The sequence below is a fragment of the Panthera uncia genome, chromosome A2 (assembly GCF_023721935.1).
Source record: "Panthera uncia isolate 11264 chromosome A2, Puncia_PCG_1.0, whole genome shotgun sequence".
Taxonomy (NCBI): Eukaryota; Metazoa; Chordata; class Mammalia; order Carnivora; family Felidae; genus Panthera; species Panthera uncia.
The window spans coordinates 8,483,534-8,501,564 of NC_064816.1; the positions used below are offsets into that span (position 1 = coordinate 8,483,534).

At 53.8% G+C, this 18,031-nt stretch overlaps 3 protein-coding genes across 3 annotated transcripts; 2 read left to right on the top strand and 1 right to left on the bottom strand.

The window, feature by feature from the left end:
• Window positions 1-2,771: 2,771 nt before the first annotated feature.
• CALR (calreticulin) lies at window positions 2,772-6,708 on the top strand. Its single transcript, XM_049639946.1, has 9 exons — window positions 2,772-2,947; window positions 3,316-3,417; window positions 3,623-3,826; window positions 4,272-4,366; window positions 4,456-4,665; window positions 4,745-4,858; window positions 4,945-5,088; window positions 5,743-5,835; window positions 5,926-6,708. The coding sequence occupies exons 1-9, from the start codon at window positions 2,857-2,859 to the stop codon at window positions 6,124-6,126; spliced, it is 1,254 nt and encodes a 417-aa protein (XP_049495903.1). The 5' UTR covers window positions 2,772-2,856; the 3' UTR covers window positions 6,127-6,708.
• Window positions 6,709-8,647: 1,939 nt separating this feature from the next.
• RAD23A (RAD23 homolog A, nucleotide excision repair protein) lies at window positions 8,648-14,717 on the top strand. Its single transcript, XM_049639947.1, has 9 exons — window positions 8,648-8,728; window positions 10,109-10,270; window positions 10,443-10,624; window positions 10,763-10,818; window positions 10,952-11,079; window positions 11,326-11,404; window positions 11,522-11,652; window positions 13,691-13,855; window positions 13,936-14,717. The coding sequence occupies exons 1-9, from the start codon at window positions 8,657-8,659 to the stop codon at window positions 14,047-14,049; spliced, it is 1,089 nt and encodes a 362-aa protein (XP_049495904.1). The 5' UTR covers window positions 8,648-8,656; the 3' UTR covers window positions 14,050-14,717.
• On the bottom strand, window positions 14,156-17,459 carry GADD45GIP1 (GADD45G interacting protein 1). The gene is made up of 2 exons (XM_049639948.1): window positions 17,089-17,459; window positions 14,156-15,590 (listed from the first exon to the last, which is right to left on the bottom strand). Exons 1-2 carry the CDS (start codon window positions 17,436-17,438, stop codon window positions 15,272-15,274), a joined length of 669 nt encoding a protein of 222 aa, XP_049495905.1. The 5' UTR covers window positions 17,439-17,459; the 3' UTR covers window positions 14,156-15,271.
• Window positions 17,460-18,031: the final 572 nt, after the last annotated feature.

The following is an 18,031-nucleotide window of genomic DNA, read 5'->3' on the forward strand; positions in this document are numbered from 1 at the left end:
AGTGGGGGGGGGGGAGAGAGAGAGAGAGAGAGAGAGAGAGAGAGAGAGAGAGAGAGAATCCCAAGCAGGCTCCACACTGTCAGCGCAGAGCCCGGCAGGGCTCGTTCCCACAAACTGTGAGATCATGACCTGAGCCAATATCAAGAGTCAGACACTTACCTAAGACACTCAGGCGCCCTTTTAAGTTTTTAAAGGGAGACTAGGTAGGGACTATCCTTATATACAAAGGGGAGAGGGAGTCAACTAAAAATAGTTACAGTCAAGGTAGCAGCTAACCTACATGGACATCCCTGTGTGCTCTGCCCAGTGCTAAGTGCTTCAGGTGTGTTTTTTCATTTTCCCAAAAACTTTGATACAGATATTGATATCATCGCCATTTCACAAACGTGAAAATGGAGGCTCCAGAGGGTGGTATGTTCTAGCAACAAACAGTTGCTAGAGATAGTGCCAGAAACTATAAACACCTCCGATCCCACCCCCCATCCCTGAATGCCCGGAGAAGATCAATGTCAGGGCAATAATGCATACTCGAAACCACTTCTGGCCCATAGAGATAGAATGCGGGACACAAATCTGATTTTAAGCTTTCTAGTAGCAGTGTCAAAAACAGAGTGGGTGAAATTAATTGGAAGAATTTACCAAACTTGCCAGGTCCAAATGATTATTTCCATACTTACTATAAAATTACTAATGAAATACTTCACATTCTTTTTCCACACTAAGTCTCCAGAATCTGATGAGTGCTTTTACGGTTATGGCACATCTCGGTTGGGACAAGCTACATTTCAAATGGTCCACCGTCACGTGTGGCCAGTGGAGATTATAGTAGGCAGTGTAAGTAGAGTCTAATCCCATTTATGCCACTCACCCAAATCGCTTAATCTTTCTGTGCCTGTTTCCTTGCCTGGATAGAGATGCTATAAACGCGGGTTATTTAAGTGAAAATACTACCCACACACGCACACGTACTTGCTAAGAGTCAACTGTGTGGAGCATGTGACAAGTGCGATTCTAAGCAGAACACCTGTACTCATTTAACCATCACGATTACTATTTGAGCCTGGAAAATGGGTTTACGCACATCACCCAATCCTGACCCTATGATAAGCTCCTGATAAAAATTCAGGATGTGTCCCTCAAAGTCCCTTCTTAGCTTCAAAGCACTTTCTTCCTGTTTTGTTTATTGAATTCCTCCAAGAGTCTTTCCTTCTTTCTGTCACATAGCGAGTAGGTTTTAAGCCTGCCGGGTGCCAGGTGCTGCAAGAGACACTGGGGGATGGTAAAGTGAATAAGACCGTCAGAGTGTCTACAATCGAGCAGGAAGCACCAAGCTCATGTGTGCATGACATATGGCGGGAGGGAGGGAAGGCTGGAGGGTCAGTGGCAGGCCTGCAGCGGCCACCCCAGATTGGGGCTCCTCATGACCAGGGATTGGTGGGGGGGTCAGGTTGGCTGATACTGGATACTGCCTGGGGCAGGGCAGAACCCCAACTTCTCCAAGACGCCTTATTCCTCCCTTTTCTGAGTCCCCACCACTATCCCCAAAGCACACCCCCCCCCCCGGCTTTTGCCAGGATTCCCCCTTCCAAGCCCAGGTTCCCAGGTCCAGAGCCTGTTTGCTCAGGGTTTGGGAAACCCCCAGCCTTCCTTCCTGCTTCCTGCAGCTTGCGGGCAGGGAGATGGTGTCTGTCACTGTCAGTCACGTGCCTTTGGCTTCAGAAGACTCTAGACTCAGGGGTCCTGCCCATCTCCCTTGGACTTTATCTTCCCCACCATCTGTCTCTTTTTTTCCTCCCCAACGGAACCCCCATCCTCTCTTCTTTAGCCGTTTAATTGCAAAAGCCAGGCCGTTTGTGGGAGACCACAGGCAGCGACCCCTTTACTGGCTGAGGGAGGGGTAAAGGAGAGGCCGCAATTAGAGGAACAACCCTACCCCACTCTGGGAACCACAGCCTATAGTCACATCTTGGAGCCTTCTGGGCTTCCTTCCCTCTGTCCCAGGACAACCCTAACAGCACTGAAAGCGGTTTTGTAGGGCGGCACGAGCCAAAGTTTCTCCTCCTAGCCTCTTAGGGGCTCCTGTGTCTTCAGATGCTAAGTGACTTGCCCCGGTCACACAGCAGCAGTCTGACAGGCGGCCAGGGCACTAGGGGCCAGAGGGGAGAGAGCTAACATTTTACTCTCTGGCCTGCAAGGCTGTGGCACCGGGATGAAGTGAAGACCCAAGGACTCGGCCTCTGAGCTCAGACGCCCTCTGCCCCACCGTGGCCCGGGGCGGGGGCGAGCGAGAGCGAACGCGTCAGTAGGGGCTCCCCAACTGCAGGGTAGAAAGTGGCTGGGAAAACCTTGCCCACCCTTACCCGCAGAGGGGACGAGAGAAGGCGAGCTGGGGCAGGACCCTGGTCCTGAGCAGTGACAGCGGCACTCGCGCGCGTTCTTTAAACTCCCAGATCGGGAACTAAGCGCGCGGGCTAGGGCGGGGTTGGGTCGAGGTCTGGTCACATGACCTGGCCAGAGGGGCTCGAGGCCCCCACCACATCGGTGGGCGGCCCCCACAACGCGTGGTCGTCCTTCATTGGCCAGTTGTATGGCCAATAGAAATCGGCCATCTGGGAACCCTGCGTTCCGAGGCACATACTAACCTGCTCAGACGACAAGGACCCAATGGAAAGTCAGGGCCGTGACCACTGACCAATCATAAGGTGCGGAGGGCGGGACAAGAGGCCGGGCCAGGTTGGTTTGAGAGACAGTAGGGTATAAAAACGCGCGGCCGGCGGCAGCGTCCGTCCCTACTGCAGAGTCGCCGCCGGGGGAGAGGTTTAAAGGGTCCGCGCGCCGCCGCCCCCTCGGCCCGCCATGCTGCTACCCGTGCCGCTGCTGCTCGGCCTCCTCGGCCTGGCCGCCGCCGAGCCCACCGTCTACTTCAAGGAGCAGTTTCTGGACGGAGGTAAGGCCTGGTCCCGCCTCGAGGCCGCCGCGACGACGAAAGCGGTCCCCCAGCCTAGATCTGCGTTGTCGCTTGTAATTACTGCTTAGAGGGCCAATACGGTGGCCTCCGGGGACTAAAGCCGCAGGCGATCCTCCGTTGTGTGTCCCTTGGGGAGCGTCGAGGGTGCAGCGGACTCTCGCGGCGTGAGTTAGGGTTTGGCGGAGGATCCTTTAAGCCATCCGAAGTGTCAAACTAGAGGTTGGGGTGGGGGCAGTCGGGGGTTATCCCATTTCCAATCCGCAGCAGTTTGAGGCTACTGGCAGATATTCGGTGGGGGTGGAGTGGGTCAGTACGGCCGCACTGAGCCTGCCCCTTTGATCCTCTAGAGGGGTGGACCGACCGCTGGATTGAATCCAAACACAAGTCAGATTTTGGTAAATTTGTTCTGAGTTCCGGCAAGTTCTACGGTGACCAGGAAAAGGATAAAGGTAAGAGCCTGGCGGAGGTGGGGGGGGGGGGCGGTGATCGGATTCAGGGGGACTTCCTGGAGGAAGCTCTTGCACACGACAGACACAGCCTGGGATCCCCATGAGCAGGGCAGGGGGGGAGGAAGGGGCAGTGGTTTGTACGGCCAATACTTAGGGTCTATGGAGGTTGGGGCTGAGCCATGACCTCACTCTGGTCTCTTGCTAGGGCTGCAGACAAGCCAGGATGCCCGCTTTTATGCCTTGTCGGCCAGATTTGAGCCCTTTAGCAACAAGGGCCAGACGCTGGTGGTGCAGTTCACAGTAAAACACGAGCAGAACATCGACTGTGGGGGCGGCTACGTGAAGCTATTTCCAGAGGGCTTGGACCAGACGGACATGCACGGAGACTCTGAATACAACATCATGTTTGGTGAGGGGCCCCGCCCTGGTGCTGACCTCTGATTAGTTACAGGGAGACTTAAATGTCAAGGACCCTTAAAGCTGGTGACAGGTAGTTTTGAGGATATGGACTGTATTTATGTAGTTGAGGCTGGCCTTGGGAGGGGAAACAAGAGGATTGCATTGTTATTTGTTGGTGTGAAACTGTTAATTTGTGGTGTTTTATGTAGTTATTTCCTGATATTAGCTGTATCAGATTCTAGAGCTCTGGTTGGTTGGTTGGTTATTTCCTTTTTGAAAGTTTCCACCTACGGCCCCTTAGAGCCCGTCAGAGGCTGATTCCTGTGTTGTGACCCTTTGCAGATCTGTATTTAAGAACCAAGTCTTGGTTTGTAAAGGGGGGGGGGGGGGGGGGAGGGGGGGGCTTTGCTACGGTGGGCATCCTCTTGCTCTAACTGGACCAACTCTTCACGTAGGCCCAGATATCTGTGGCCCTGGCACCAAGAAGGTTCATGTCATCTTTAACTACAAGGGCAAGAACGTGCTGATCAACAAGGACATTCGTTGCAAGGTGTGACTGGGGGTGGTGACAAAAGGCGGATAGGGGAGTGTCAGAGGCCAGCCTGGTGGGCGGGGCCACTCATCTCCCACTCTCTTCAGGATGATGAATTCACACACCTGTATACGCTGATTGTGCGGCCGGATAACACCTATGAGGTGAAGATCGACAACAGCCAGGTGGAGTCGGGCTCCTTGGAGGATGATTGGGACTTCTTGCCTCCCAAGAAGATAAAGGATCCTGATGCTGCGAAGCCTGAAGACTGGGACGAGCGGGCCAAGATTGATGACCCCACAGACTCCAAGCCTGAGGTTGGTGTTTGGGCAGGTTCTCCCTACATGGAGGGTGTAGAGGACAGCTGGGTTGACTGACCTCTCTGTGTACCTTCAGGACTGGGACAAACCCGAGCACATTCCTGACCCTGATGCTAAAAAGCCAGAGGACTGGGATGAAGAGATGGACGGAGAGTGGGAACCACCAGTGATTCAGAACCCTGAGTACAAGGTGGGGCTCTGAGCGGGGTTGGGGGGATGCACAGTGGGGAGTATGCTGACCCCCACTCACCCACTGGTTACCTTCCTCTTCTGCAGGGCGAGTGGAAGCCCCGGCAGATCGACAACCCAGATTACAAGGGCACTTGGATCCACCCAGAGATCGACAACCCCGAGTACTCCCCTGATAGCAACATCTATGCCTATGAAAACTTTGCTGTCCTGGGCTTAGATCTCTGGCAGGTGAGACCGAGGGGATACCTGGAGCACTTCACAGGTTCAGGGTCACCCAGGAGGAAAGGGACGGTAGCATTCAACCCCGAGCTGGTCTGATCCAAAAGTAGTGCTTTTTCTGAAGAATTTCGTGGTCTGTCTTATGGAGCGCTCATAGCACACTCTTTGAGGTTTTGCTTATTTATGTGCCAGCTACCATTTTCAGTCCTTTTATGCAAAGGAGCTTGTTCAACTGTCCTCAACAACTAGAAGTTAATTGGATTACCCCATTAGAAAATTAGTTTCACCGACGCTTGGTTGGCTCGGTTGGTGGAGCATGCGACTCTTGATACTTGGGGGCGTGAGTTCAAGCTCCATGTCAGGACTAGAGCTTGCTGAAAGAATATAAATAAACAGATAAATAAATGTGACTTTTAGAAAAAAATCAAAGGAAGAAAATTAATTTTAGAGAGACCAGGTTGACGTTTTATTCACTGACAAATATTCTGTGCCTAGAATGGTGCCTGGGTGGTAGAAGGTACTGGAAAAATATTTGAACAAGGGACCGAGCCCCCATTTTACAGATGAAGAAAGTGAAGGGCCTTGTGTAGTGGTCCTGGGAACAGAGGGGGTGGGAGTGTTGTCCCCTCTGACCACCCACCTACCCATCCTCCTGCCCCCCAGGTCAAGTCTGGCACCATCTTTGACAACTTCCTCATCACCAACGACGAGGCGTATGCAGAGGAGTTTGGAAACGAGACCTGGGGTGTCACGAAGGTGGGACCAGGGTCTGATCCTGGGCTAGGGGGTGGGCAGGTCTGGTGGGTGGGGGCCCGGCCCTGAAGTACGGGTGTGGTGTGTGTACAGGCGGCGGAAAAGCAGATGAAGGACAAGCAAGATGAGGAACAGAGACTAAAGGAGGAAGAGGAGGATAAGAAGCGTAAGGAAGAGGAGGAGGCAGACAAGGAAGACGAGGAAGACAAGGATGAGGAGGACGAGGACGAGGATGAGAAGGAGGAAGAGGAGGAGGAAGATGCTGCCACTGGCCAGGCCAAGGACGAGCTGTAGGGGCCACACCACCGCCTCCAGGGCTGGACTGAGGCCTGAGCGCTCCCGCCGCAGAGCCGGCTGCGCCAAATAATGTCTCTATGAGACTGGAGAACTTTCATTTTTTCCAGGCGGGTTGTGATTTGGGGTGGATTTTGGTTTTGTTCCCCCCCCCCCCCTTTTTTTTTTAAACTGGTGTTTTGTCTTTGATTCTCCTTAGTCCTTATTCCTGATCCTCCTCTTTCTTGATTGATATCTTTGCCTTCTTCTGTCCCCTTCTCTCCCCAGATCCCTTAGTTCTCCTCCAACCTGAGGGGGCAGGGGAATGTGGAGGAGAAGCCCCAGGCCCGAGACTCCATCTGCTCTCCTTCCTGGATCCCAGAGGGGGGCAGGAGAAGAGGGTGGCATCCCCAGCCCCCCCCCAGCACTGAGGAATAACAGGGCTCCTAGGGCCTGAGCTCTGACCCCTACCCACCACCTCCCTTCCTCCCCTGCTCCCAGGACTGGGCCACTTCTGGGTGGGGCAGTGGGTTCCAGCTCGGGTCACACTGAGAATGTAAGAACTACAAACAAAATTTCTATTAAATTAAGTTTTGTGTCTTCCTCCTGTGTCTCCTTCTGGGGGATGGGACTCGAGTAAGGCTCATTTTTCAGCAGCTGAAGTGTTGATTAAATGTCTCATAAGGTGATAGGAGTTGTTGTTTACCCCCACAACCCCAAACCAGTCGGAGGAGAGCAATTGTTAAGTGCCATTACAGATACTCCACATGAGAACTCGTTGAGTCTCTGCACCGAATTGGTGTTTGTTTCTAATACCAGTTCGGTTTGAGGCTGTGTGCCAGAATTCAGTAAGAGATAGAGCAGGGCTATGAACCCACACCTTAGCACCATTTCATGCCATCCATTGGACACTCATCCATATATACTTATTTTTTAAAAAAAAGTTTTTCTTAACGTTTATTTTTGAGAGAGTGAGCATGAGTGAGGGGGGTGGGGCAGCACAGAGAGAGAGGGAGACAATCCAAAACAGGTTCCAGGCTCAGCCGTCAGCACAGAGCCCTACGCAGGGCTCGAACTCCTAAACTGCAAGATGGTGACCTGAGCGGTCCAGGAGCCCCTTAACCACATTGTAAAAGTCTCAGCTGGTGTTGAAAGCTATTCCTTTTATAATCGTGAATATAGGTTCAAAGGTGGTAAATACTTTAATGGTGGTCTTTAAATTCTCGGAGGGAAAGAGATGGTCCCACAGGGGGGATGGTACAGAGATGACCGGTCAAGGAAGTCTAGGCCTCTGAGGCTCTCCTAGGCCCATCTCTTGTTGGGGACCACAAGGCTGTCACTGAAGTCCTGTAAGTAGGCTGGAGCTCATGTCCCTTGTTGCAGGGGAGAGGCAAGAAGTCCTCAACGGCTTGGCCTCTGGTGGAAACATCTAGGCTTGGTGTGCTGTAGAGGAGAAAAACAGCAGGACCTTGTTACAGTTGAGCAATGCCTGAGGTATCTGGTAACTGCCTGGTGCTGCGCTTGGGTTGAGTGTTTGGAAACTAAAGAGCAGGTTTGGAGGCAGGAAGTGATTCAGGATGGGAAGGCCACCTAGTAACTGGGAGATAAGCCCAACCTTGCTTCCAACCAGTCCCACAAAACACCATATTCAGCTTAGGCTAAGCAATCCTTCAAGTCCATATTCATTGGATGGTTCACCATGCTTACCCTACTGTGTTCTGTGGTCCAGCCCCACCCCTTTGGGAGGCTTCTAGAATTGATGTATCCAGGAAAAGTTGGTGGAGAGATTCTGTATTCAGTGTAGGGAGGCCTTGAAAAGTGAAAGTTTACTTAAATAATTGGGTCAGACTGGGGATACTGGGGTGAACAAAGTGGTCAGGGAAGGAGCAAGAGAGAGATGGGGCACCCAGGAACTAGTACTGTAGGTTCATTCCCAAAATCCAACTCTCCCTCAGTAACGAATGAGGCCACAAAATGCCAGTCGTTCCTGTTTCCGCAGCCAAATGTGGTTTCTCGAATTTTTATTTAATTGTTGGTGACCTTTGGAGTATTTTTTCCAGCCCTGAGTAAGGGTTCCTGTGAGGGTGGCCAGACCAGAATAAAACTCATTTGGAAGACAAAAATGAAGTTTTTATGGAAGAGATATAAATATCCATAAGTACATGAAAAACTGTTCAATGTAATCAACAAACTCATAGGAGCACGAAAGTGGGGTCGTCGGAGCCATTTTGTGGCTGTATGACGTCACCGCTAACGGGCATGGCGTCACTCGCAGGAAACCACGTGACGTTATGCGCGCTGACTGAGAAGCGGCTCGCCGGGACCCCGGGCGCAGACTGTAGTCTGCGCATGCCTGGCCAAAGGGCTCTCTCTTGCGCATGCCTACCAAGGCTAAGGGGGCGCGCGCAGGTCACGTGCTCTGGTGGTCGGCGCGCGCACCGCCTGCCCCGGAAGCGGTCGGCTCGCGGCGCGGCTGGGCGCTAAGATGGCGGCGGCGTGAGTTGCATGTTGTGTGAGGATCCCGGGGCCGCCGCGTCGCTCGGGCCCTGCCATGGCCGTCACCATCACACTCAAAACGCTGCAGCAGCAGACCTTCAAAATCCGCATGGAGCCTGACGAGACGGTGGGAGCCGGACCGGAGCCTGGGGGCGGGAACGATGGGGGCCGGGGGTGGGTGGGGGCGGGGAGGACGGGCTCCCGACTGGAGGGGCGGGGTGGACGGCGCGGGCAGGGCCCTGCCCACCCCTCCCTACTCGCCTGGCTCCCGAGCCTCCCTCTGGTTCTCGGCCCAGCCCCCAGCGACTCGTGCTGATGGCGTTTGTGGGCCGGTCTCTGGACGAGGCCCCACCCCCCAGGGCACCCATCAGGCCCCGTCTCCAATGTCAGTGCCCTCGCGGGTCGCTGGAGCCGCTGGCTCCGATTCCCGGACAGGCCACGCTCTTCCGGACGGGAGCTCCGAGTTCGTAGCTTTGCAGGCGTCTCCTTGGGACGTTGGTGGCCGAATTTGGGAGTAGTGACCAGGAGATTCCAAGTAGTGACGGCAGTGACGATGAAAATGATAAACCATTTGACTTTCAGTGATCCATGTTTGTTGGTTGGTGGTTTGTTCTTTACCAGCCGCTGAGCGTTTTAGTGTTAATCTAACCAAATCTGCAAAACAGGCTTGTCATTTGAGCACTCTTGACTTATCCACCACGTTTTACAGATGTGGAAATTTAGGAATGAGAAAACTTTGTCACCATTAGAAAAGCAAGTAATAGCAGAATAGAGATTGAAATTTGGTTTTGCCTCAGGTGAGAGCCCGTGGCGTAAACATTATGCTGCGTTTTTAGTTGAAAAGACACTTAGGACCTAAGAAATATATTGAGTGTCTAAACTCTGTTTGGTACTTTTTGCACAACTAGCTCATGAAGGAGACATCGAAGTACACTTTTTGTAGAAGAGGAAGAAGCACTCATTTTTTGACTAGCCCAACGGTTTGACTTTGGGCAAGCTACTTAATTTTTTCTCTGTGTCTGTGTTTCCTCAAGTATAGAATAAGGCTAACGATACCTGTTTTATGCAGCAATGAGGTTTTATAAGTGATGTGTATACATAGTATGTACGTAAGGCGTTTTTGGAAAAACTGAGCGCTGTCATCAGCGTGCAGTGAAGAATCTTACTTCTTTTTCCTTCTATGTTTAGCATACTTTACATCTTTTGAAGTTACGTTTGTTTTGTTTCCCTCTTCTCACATTAGTGTTATCTCCACGAAAGCAGGGACTTCGGATGAGTTTTGTTCCTTGCTCTGTGCTCAGTACCTAGAACAGCGCCCGGCATGTCATAAGTGTTGAGGAAATGCTCCGTTGCATGGTGGGATGAGCAAATAAATTTGAATCTGGTGTTCTTGACCATGAAGCTTAGCCTCTGTGCCATCGAAGCTTGTGGTGTCTTTCCCTCCGCTTCCCTCTGCCCCCAGAAGAAAGAATCTTGAGGTTTGCAATGAGTGTGCCCTTCCTTCCAGGTGAAGGTTCTAAAGGAGAAGATAGAAGCTGAGAAGGGTCGTGATGCTTTCCCTGTGGCCGGACAGAAGCTCATCTATGCTGGCAAAATCCTGAGTGATGACGTCCCCATCAGGGACTATCGCATCGACGAGAAGAACTTCGTAGTCGTCATGGTGACCAAGGTGGGTGAAGTGTGCTGGTTGGGGGTGGGGGGTGGGTGAATTAGCTGGGGAGTTGGTAAAGAGCCTGTGTGCCCCAGAGAGATTAGCTATGAATAGGGCGGGGCAGAGACAGGATGGGATGTTGGGGCTAGATAGGGATATTGACGCCTGCTCCTTTTTCTGGGTGTCACAGGCCAAAACTAGCCCAGGCACTTCAGTACCCCCAGAGGCCTCACCCACTGCTGCCCCGGAGTCCTCCACATCCTTCCCTCCGGCCCCTGCCTCAGGCATGTCCCAGCCCTCACCTACTGCCAGAGAGGACAAGAGCCCGTCAGAGGAATCAGTCCCCACGACATCCCCGGAGTCTGTGTCAGGGTAAGGCAAGGGAGCAGCAGCCCCAACTTGGGCCCTGTCCTCCCAGTACATTCCAACGCCCTCATACATGTTCCCACATACCTGGGGGAGGGCAAGCACCGGAAGTCAGGGTCCGATTTCTCTCTCTTGAATTTGCAGCTCTGTTCCCTCTTCAGGTAGCAGCGGGCGAGAGGAAGACGCGGCATCCACGCTAGGTGGGTGGGTGGTCCCCAGGGCAGAAGCAGTTGGGTGCCCCAGCTAGCAGCTGGGCCTTGTGTGGGTGTGGGAGGGCCTGGGAGCTGTCCTTTCCTTTCCTTGGTGACCCAGGCCTTGCTGCTCCTTCCACAGTGACTGGCTCTGAGTATGAGACGATGCTGACAGAGATCATGTCCATGGGCTATGAGCGGGAGCGGGTCGTGGCCGCCCTGAGAGCCAGCTACAACAACCCCCACCGAGCCGTGGAGTATCTACTCACGGTGAGGTGGGGCTGCTGCCTCCTGGGGAGGCCTCAAGGGAGTACTCGGGCTTAAATACCTTAACGGGTGGTGAGAGAGGCAAAACCTGCCCTCAGAAGCTTTGGGGTTGTGGTTCCAGCCAGGAAAGGCTTCCTGCAGGAGCTTGGACATGAGCGGGTGGGGTGGGCCTGGGGAGGGCAGGGCCGTGCGTGCAGGAGGGGGGCAGCGGGCAATCTGCGCATTAGAACTAAATAGGACCCCTGACAGGGAATTCCTGGGAGCCCCGAGCCAGAACATGGTTCTGTCCAGGAGAGCCAGGTGTCGGAGCAGCCAGCCACGGAAGGAGGTGAGCGGGTTGGGAGATGTGCATGTGGGGTGTCTGTCAAGGCATCTGACTCCCCCGCTCCCGAGCTTCTGGGAGTCCAGCATGGCGTCCGACTCCACACCTTCCTCCTGCCGGCAGGAGAGAACCCCCTGGAGTTCCTGCGGGACCAGCCCCAGTTCCAGAACATGCGGCAGGTGATTCAGCAGAACCCAGCACTACTGCCCGCCCTGCTCCAGCAGCTGGGCCAGGAGAATCCTCAGCTTTTGCAGGTGCGGCCCTGGGGGTGGAGGGAGCCAGGGCAGGCACCACCTCCACTCCCCGTGCGGGTGTCACGGCCCCAGAAAGCTAGCCTGGCCTGGCCTGGTATGTGGGAGTCTCTGTTTGGAAAGCAGGTCTGATGCCCCCTGATGCTCCAGGCAGTATGATGCTCTGCTTGGTTTCATGTAATTTTCCCAAACATCCTGTGAGGTGTAAGTGCTGTTGTCCTTCTCTCTAATGGAGGCAGATGCCAGAAGTTTGGAGTAGTCTGGCAGCTGGTGTGGTGTGTGTCTGCCTCCAGCCTCTGGGTCCTTTGTGTCTGGCTTCCATACACTTGGTGCCTCATAAGCGCCCACCGGGTTGCGTGGCACTGCCCAGAACCACCGTGTCCCAGTTGGCTCTGGGACCACTGTGCTCAACGAGGCTCCACCCGGCCGTTGAAGGTTCCTGTGCACACGGGCAGTGGCCCCTGGGTGTGACAGGGTTTTCTGGATCCTCTGTGAAGGTCTCCCTCTCTTGGTTTAAGACCTGTCATCTGCTGCTTCTCCACTTCTCACTCCGTCTCTTGTCCTGGCTCCTCCTTTTTACTTTCCCCAGATGTTGTAGGGCACAGGCTGCACACCTCTGTTGTCTTTATTTAGTCCTCCCTGCATATCGTCTTGGGCAGTGATGTCCCCCAAATCGACGTGACCAATCTGGACCTCCAAATGTTACGATCCTTCTAAAATTTTCTTTAGTGTTTATTTTGGGGCGGGGGGGGGGGGGAGAGGAAGACACAGAATCGGAAGCAGGCTCCAGGCTCCGAGCTGTCCGCACAGAGCCCAGCACGGCGCTCGAACTCACAAACCACGAGATCATGACCTGAGTGGAAGTCAGATGCTTAACTGACTGAGAGCAATCCAGGTACTCCTAAAAGTGCTTTCTAGAGGTCTAAGACTTCAGAGCAGACCCTCTTCTCATGCCTCCCCTTCCCTGCAAGGACCAGCCTGGGGTTGCTTGAGCCTCAGGCCCTGGGGGCTTGCTGGGGTCACCCATCACCTGTCTTGCCAGAACATCTCACTCAGCCCAGCCCTTCTCCCAACCTCTGTGGCTGCCACCTCATCTCCCACCTGGTTTCCTGGCAGCTACCACCCAGGCCTTGGCTTCTGCACTGCCCCATGGTCCATGCTGCACCAGGAGCCAGATTCCTAAAAGAGCACTCTTTGCCTTGAAATTAAAAACTGTCACACATAGGGGCGCCTGGGTGGCTCAGCTGGTTAAGCGTCCGCCTTCAGCTCAGGTCATGATCTCACGGTTTGTGGGTTCGAGCCCCACCTCACGCTCTGCTGACAGCTCACAGCCTGGAGCCTGCTTCAGATTGTCTGCCTCTCGTTCTGCCCCTCCCCCGCTCACGTTCTGTGTCTGCCTCCCAGAAATAAATAAATAAATAAATAAATAAATAAAGTCACATGTAAATAGAGTTGTAGAACACCTGGATGAGTTAATGTTTTTAAAAAGTATATGGATCACATCTTTTGCTGTTTAACCATCACTGTGGTGTTCCCTCATACTAGAAAGCAGAACACAGGTCTGGTCCCTGCACCTTCCTCTCCAATCTCATCTTTTGTTTTGTCCCCTTTTTGTTCTTTTACTCTGTTCATGCCACACGGGTCTTCTGTTTCTGGGATTTGCCAAGTACATTTCTACCTCCAGGCCTTTGCACTTAATTGTTCTATCTGGAGGAAATTTCCCTTCCCCTCCTACAGATCACAGACCTCCCTTTCCTGGCAGGCAATGTTTTTTTTCTAGCCCAGCGTTTACCCTACTGAATGCTGGGGCCACTATTTACATTGTAAGTCGTTATCCACTCGTTTGCTTGTTCACGGTCTATCTTCCTACCCTGGAACATCAGCTCCACCAGGATGGGGCCTATATCCACCATTATGTTGCTGTTTGGCCAGAACAGGCACCCTTTAAATATTTGCTGAATGAATGAAAAAGGGCTAAGGACCTGGGGAGGAAGGCATCAAGGGCTAGGAGTCACAGTCTCGTTTTCTCCGTCTCACACAGCAAATCAGTCGGCACCAGGAGCAGTTCATCCAGATGCTGAACGAGCCCCCCGGGGAGCTGGCAGACATCTCGGACGTGGAGGGTGAGGTGGGCGCCATAGGTGAGGAGGCTCCGCAGATGAACTACATCCAGGTGACGCCACAGGAGAAGGAAGCTATAGAGAGGGTGAGAGGCCTGGCTGAGGGGTGACTTCCCTGGTGGGCCGGGCCCTCACCCCCTGCTCATACCTGCCCATCTTCCCACAGTTGAAGGCCCTGGGCTTCCCAGAGAGCCTGGTGATCCAGGCCTACTTCGCTTGTGAAAAGAACGAGAACTTGGCAGCCAACTTCCCCCTGAGTCAGAACTTTGAGGACGAGTGATGCAGGGAGGCCAGCCCCCCCCCCCCCCACCTCCCCACCCCCCCAGCTCCAAAAAGTTTTATAAAAGAAAAAAATATATATATATTCATGTTTATTTAAGAAGTGGAAAAAAAAATCAAAAACCTTAAAAAAAAAAAAAAAAAAAAAACCAACTTCCCATCCTCCCAAAGTGGCTCCAATTCCCATCTTGGCCTGAGAAGACCCAGGCCAGACAGCTGTCCCTGATCCCCCGCCCCAGCCCTGCCTGCTCCAAGAAACTGGCAGGACTGGAGGCGACAGATGGGCCCCTCTTGGCCTCTGTCCCAGCTCCCTGCGGCCAGATGGAGAGGCGGCTGCCTGCTTCCCCCTCCCCCAAAGAGCCCCTGAGACCTCCCCCCCGCCCACCTTCTTCCAGGGTGAGGGGAAGCTGGAGCCCCAAACTTTGATCCTCCATTGGAGTGGCCCAACCTTTCCATCTCGGGTGAGCACCTCGGGAGGCCTAAGGATCCCTTCCCTAGTCTGGCCTTGGCCTCTAGCCTGCATCCCTTTGCTGGGGAGGAGGAGGCCTGGCTTGTCCTGCCTGGGGAGGGGGTAACATCAGAGCTGCTTCGGAGGTCGAGGCCACCCCCACCCCAGGACAGAACGTGTCTCTGATAAAGGTTTTGAAGCGAATAAAGTTTTAAACGCTCGTCCTGCGGTGTGTGCCTACTGGGGCTTCCTACTCTGGCTCCTCTGGGTCTGGGGGCTGGTTGGGCACAGGTGATACAGCGGTGCCAAGAAGGGGCAGTGGTCTGTCAGCCTCTGCAGACTGGGGCTCCCCGTCTCCACACCCTCCTTTGAGGCCAGCTCGTTCCCAGGCAGTGGGCCCCAGCCCCAATTTAGCCTTGGAAGGGCTGCTTCTCCCTGCCCACCCACCCCCCCCCATCAGCACCACAGTCTGTTTTGGCTACACTTCCCCCCTTAGTAATTGGCTAATTACTGGAGATTAATGTTGGTAAACAGAAGCCTTCTCCTCTGCCATCTGCTCCTCCATTATTTCCCCACTGCGTCTCTCTTTCTCCCCCTGAAGCCTGAGCTAGCAGGGCCCAGAGTCCCCGAGTGAGCAGAGCCAGGAAAGGTGGGGGATTCCCTGGCCCCAGGTGTTGGGAAGGAACCAGGGGCCCCAGGAGGGGGCCTGATGAGAGAGGAGGACAAAATCAGGGGTGGGGCCATCAGGCGGCAGGTTTTATTGGGAGAAGACCAGTCAGGAACCGGGTGCCACGGAGGTTGCCGGGTCTTCGGCTGTGGCAGCGGCCAGCGCAGCAGCTCGTGCCTCCTTCTTCTGTCTCTGTTTCTCCTCCTTGAGGCGTTTGCGCTGCTGCTTCTCCAGGTCCTGCAGCAGCTCCTGGAAGCGGGCGCTCCTCGGGTCCACGTGGTAGCCCAGGCGCTCCTGAGCCTCAGCCTGCAGTTGGGCCCGCCGCTCCTTGTCCGCCTGCTCCTTCTCCCTGCGCTCCTGCTGCTGCCGCCGCCAGCTCTCAATCATCTGTGGCATCTTGGCCATGCACTCGGCAATGAGCTGCTCCCTGCGGCGGAGGGCGGGGCGGTGAGAACAGCGACGCCCAGCCAGAAAAGGAGCACCCGTCTGCCCACAGCCCACCCCCTAGTCTGCCCACATTGACTTCCCCGCGGAGATGAAAAACTGGGAAGACACGGTGCTCGTTAAAACTGTCGGGAAAAATCCTTGACAACTGAAGTAACGGGCAGGAGAGAGGAACTAACTTGCGTGTGATCTTGAGCACAGGAGAGCCAGATCCCCAGAACCCCCAGGAGGAGACCCAGAGTCAACTCAGCATTTCACTGAGCTGTCTACTGAGCCGTCCCAGAGCCACACACCGTATGGCCATTCCCACAGCGCTTTCATCCTACAGACATCACTTGAGCACCTGCTGTATGCCAGGCCCAGTTGTAAAGGCAAGAAATGGATTGGACCTTTCCCTCCGGTCCTATGAGTAGTTGTGAGGCACGGCCCCATTTTATTTCATTTGTTTGTTTTTTAAGAAACCCAAGGTGGCTATATTAATACCAGATTAAGTAGATTTCAATATCAAGAATATTATCAGAGATGAAAAATAATGACACGGGCGCCTGGTGGCTCAGCTGGTTAAGCGGCACAGCCCCATTTTAAAGATTAGAAACGTGAAGGTGAAAGATCTGAAGCCTGATGGCAGGGTTATCCCGCTGGGATGGGGTAGAGCCTGGGATTCACATTCTAGATCCACTGTTCAATGCGTGGGTGACTGGACAAGTGATTCCAAATTTCCAAGCTTCGGTTTCTCATCTCTAAAATGAAGGTGATCCCCTCTTCCTCTTAGAGCTATTGTGAGGACATGAACAATGAAAACCAGGAACGTGCCTGGCCTGCTCCTCCAACTTGCCTGCCCACTCCCTCTGGGAAGTGGTACCGTCCTGATGCCCCTGGTCTTGCATCCTTCAAGTCTTCTTCAGAGTTGTCTCCAAGTCTGACCTCTGCCCTTGACTGCAGGCCCCATCACCTCCCACTCTTCCCCAGTCACACTGACCTCCTGGCAGTTCTTAAAGCATATTCCTACCTCAGGGCCTTTGCACCAGCTGTTCCCAGTACCAGTAACACTCTCCCGACGATCTCCCCACGGCTGTGTCTGGCCACTCAAGTCTCTAAGTATCAAGTCCTCAGAGACCGAGGTTCGAGGTCTTGCAAACCAAAGTCGCTCTCCAAGGCACACTTTTAACTCAATTTTATCTCTCTTCCTCATGGTTCTCTGCCCCCACCTGAAATTATCTTGTTTTGTTCTCTGCTCTGTGCCCGGCACCTGGGACAAGGCCTTACACAGGAGGCCCTCAGTAAAGATTTGATGAGTGGCTAAACGCATTGTTACTCAAAAATCTGTCTTGTAGCTAGGTGAGCATACAGGTAAATCTACATGCAGCACGCAAACCCCCTGCGATGGACGCTGGATAGAGTTAAGCACCGTGCACAACAGTTCATCCGCCCGGCCGCAGAGGGCACAGCCCGCAGCCCCGCGCCCACCCCACCGCACACACCTGGCCTGACGCTTCTGCTCCTCCGCCAGCCGCTGCACCCGCAGCGACTCCTGCATGGCCGCCAGGCTCGGGCACCATTCGCGCTCCTCGGCCTCCAGCTCGCGGAGCTGCTCCCGCGAGGGCCACAGCGAACCGGCGGCCACCCCGGAGGCGGCGCCGTGCCGCGCGAACTGCTTGGCCGCGTAGCGCGGCCCTAGCTGCCAGCGTGGGGTCAGTGGGTCGTCCGGGTCCGGCCACCAGGGCCCTGGCGAGCGGCGTGGGGGCGGCGGCGCCCGGTAGTCCCGGGAGCCCCGGCCCAGGGACGTCGCCAGCCCTAGCAGGCTGCGCGCCCGCCGCACGGACGCCGCCATCTTGGCTGTGCGGGGTCCTCGCGGGCCGGCCGGGCTGGCCACAACACTGCCTGCGCGCGAGGTCCGGAGACGGGCTGGGCGGGGCGGGGCGAGGGGGAGTCCCCGTGGCCCCAGCTCCCGGCTGGGGAGAGGAGGGGGTAAAAAGTTTTTTATCCGTCTTCAAGTATAGTTTAGAATTTTTTTTTTTTACCAGTTATTTATTAAAATCGCATTATATTTTCATTTTATATTCTTAAAGTAGCATTTGATTTTTCATTTTACAATGTAGATATGAAATGTTTACAAACTTAAATATGACTTCCATGTGAAGTTTAAACTACATATTACTTTATATTTTAAATATTTAGAATCTAAGGTATTCGTTAAAATGTTTAAATTTCATCTTAAATACTTATTGTTCATAACATTAAATATTTGTTATGCTTCCTTTTATGCTTTAAATTTGATTTTGACTATTTCAGGATTTTTATTTATTTTTTAATGATTATTTATTTTTGAGAGAGAGAAAGAGAGTGTGTGAGCGGGGAAGGTGAACAGGGGAGGGGCAGAGAGAGGGGGAAACACAGAATCCAAAGCAGGCTCCAGGCCCTGAG

Excerpts from the sequence above, each read along its gene's own strand:
- RAD23A (XM_049639947.1), top strand. The coding sequence starts at position 8,657 with ATGGCCGTCACCATCACACTCAAAACGCTGCAGCAGCAGACCTTCAAA. Across the intron at positions 8,729-10,108 it reads GCATGGAGCCTGACGAGACG|GTGAAGGTTCTAAAGGAGAA; the intron begins GTGGGAGCCGGA and ends CCTTCCTTCCAG. Across the intron at positions 10,819-10,951 it reads AGACGCGGCATCCACGCTAG|TGACTGGCTCTGAGTATGAG; the intron begins GTGGGTGGGTGG and ends CTCCTTCCACAG.
- CALR (XM_049639946.1), top strand. The coding sequence starts at position 2,857 with ATGCTGCTACCCGTGCCGCTGCTGCTCGGCCTCCTCGGCCTGGCCGCC. Across the intron at positions 4,666-4,744 it reads CCACAGACTCCAAGCCTGAG|GACTGGGACAAACCCGAGCA; the intron begins GTTGGTGTTTGG and ends GTGTACCTTCAG. Across the intron at positions 4,859-4,944 it reads TTCAGAACCCTGAGTACAAG|GGCGAGTGGAAGCCCCGGCA; the intron begins GTGGGGCTCTGA and ends CCTCTTCTGCAG.
- GADD45GIP1 (XM_049639948.1), bottom strand. The coding sequence starts at position 17,438 with ATGGCGGCGTCCGTGCGGCGGGCGCGCAGCCTGCTAGGGCTGGCGACG. Across the intron at positions 15,591-17,088 it reads GAGCAGAAGCGTCAGGCCAG|GGAGCAGCTCATTGCCGAGT; the intron begins GTGTGTGCGGTG and ends CCTCCGCCGCAG.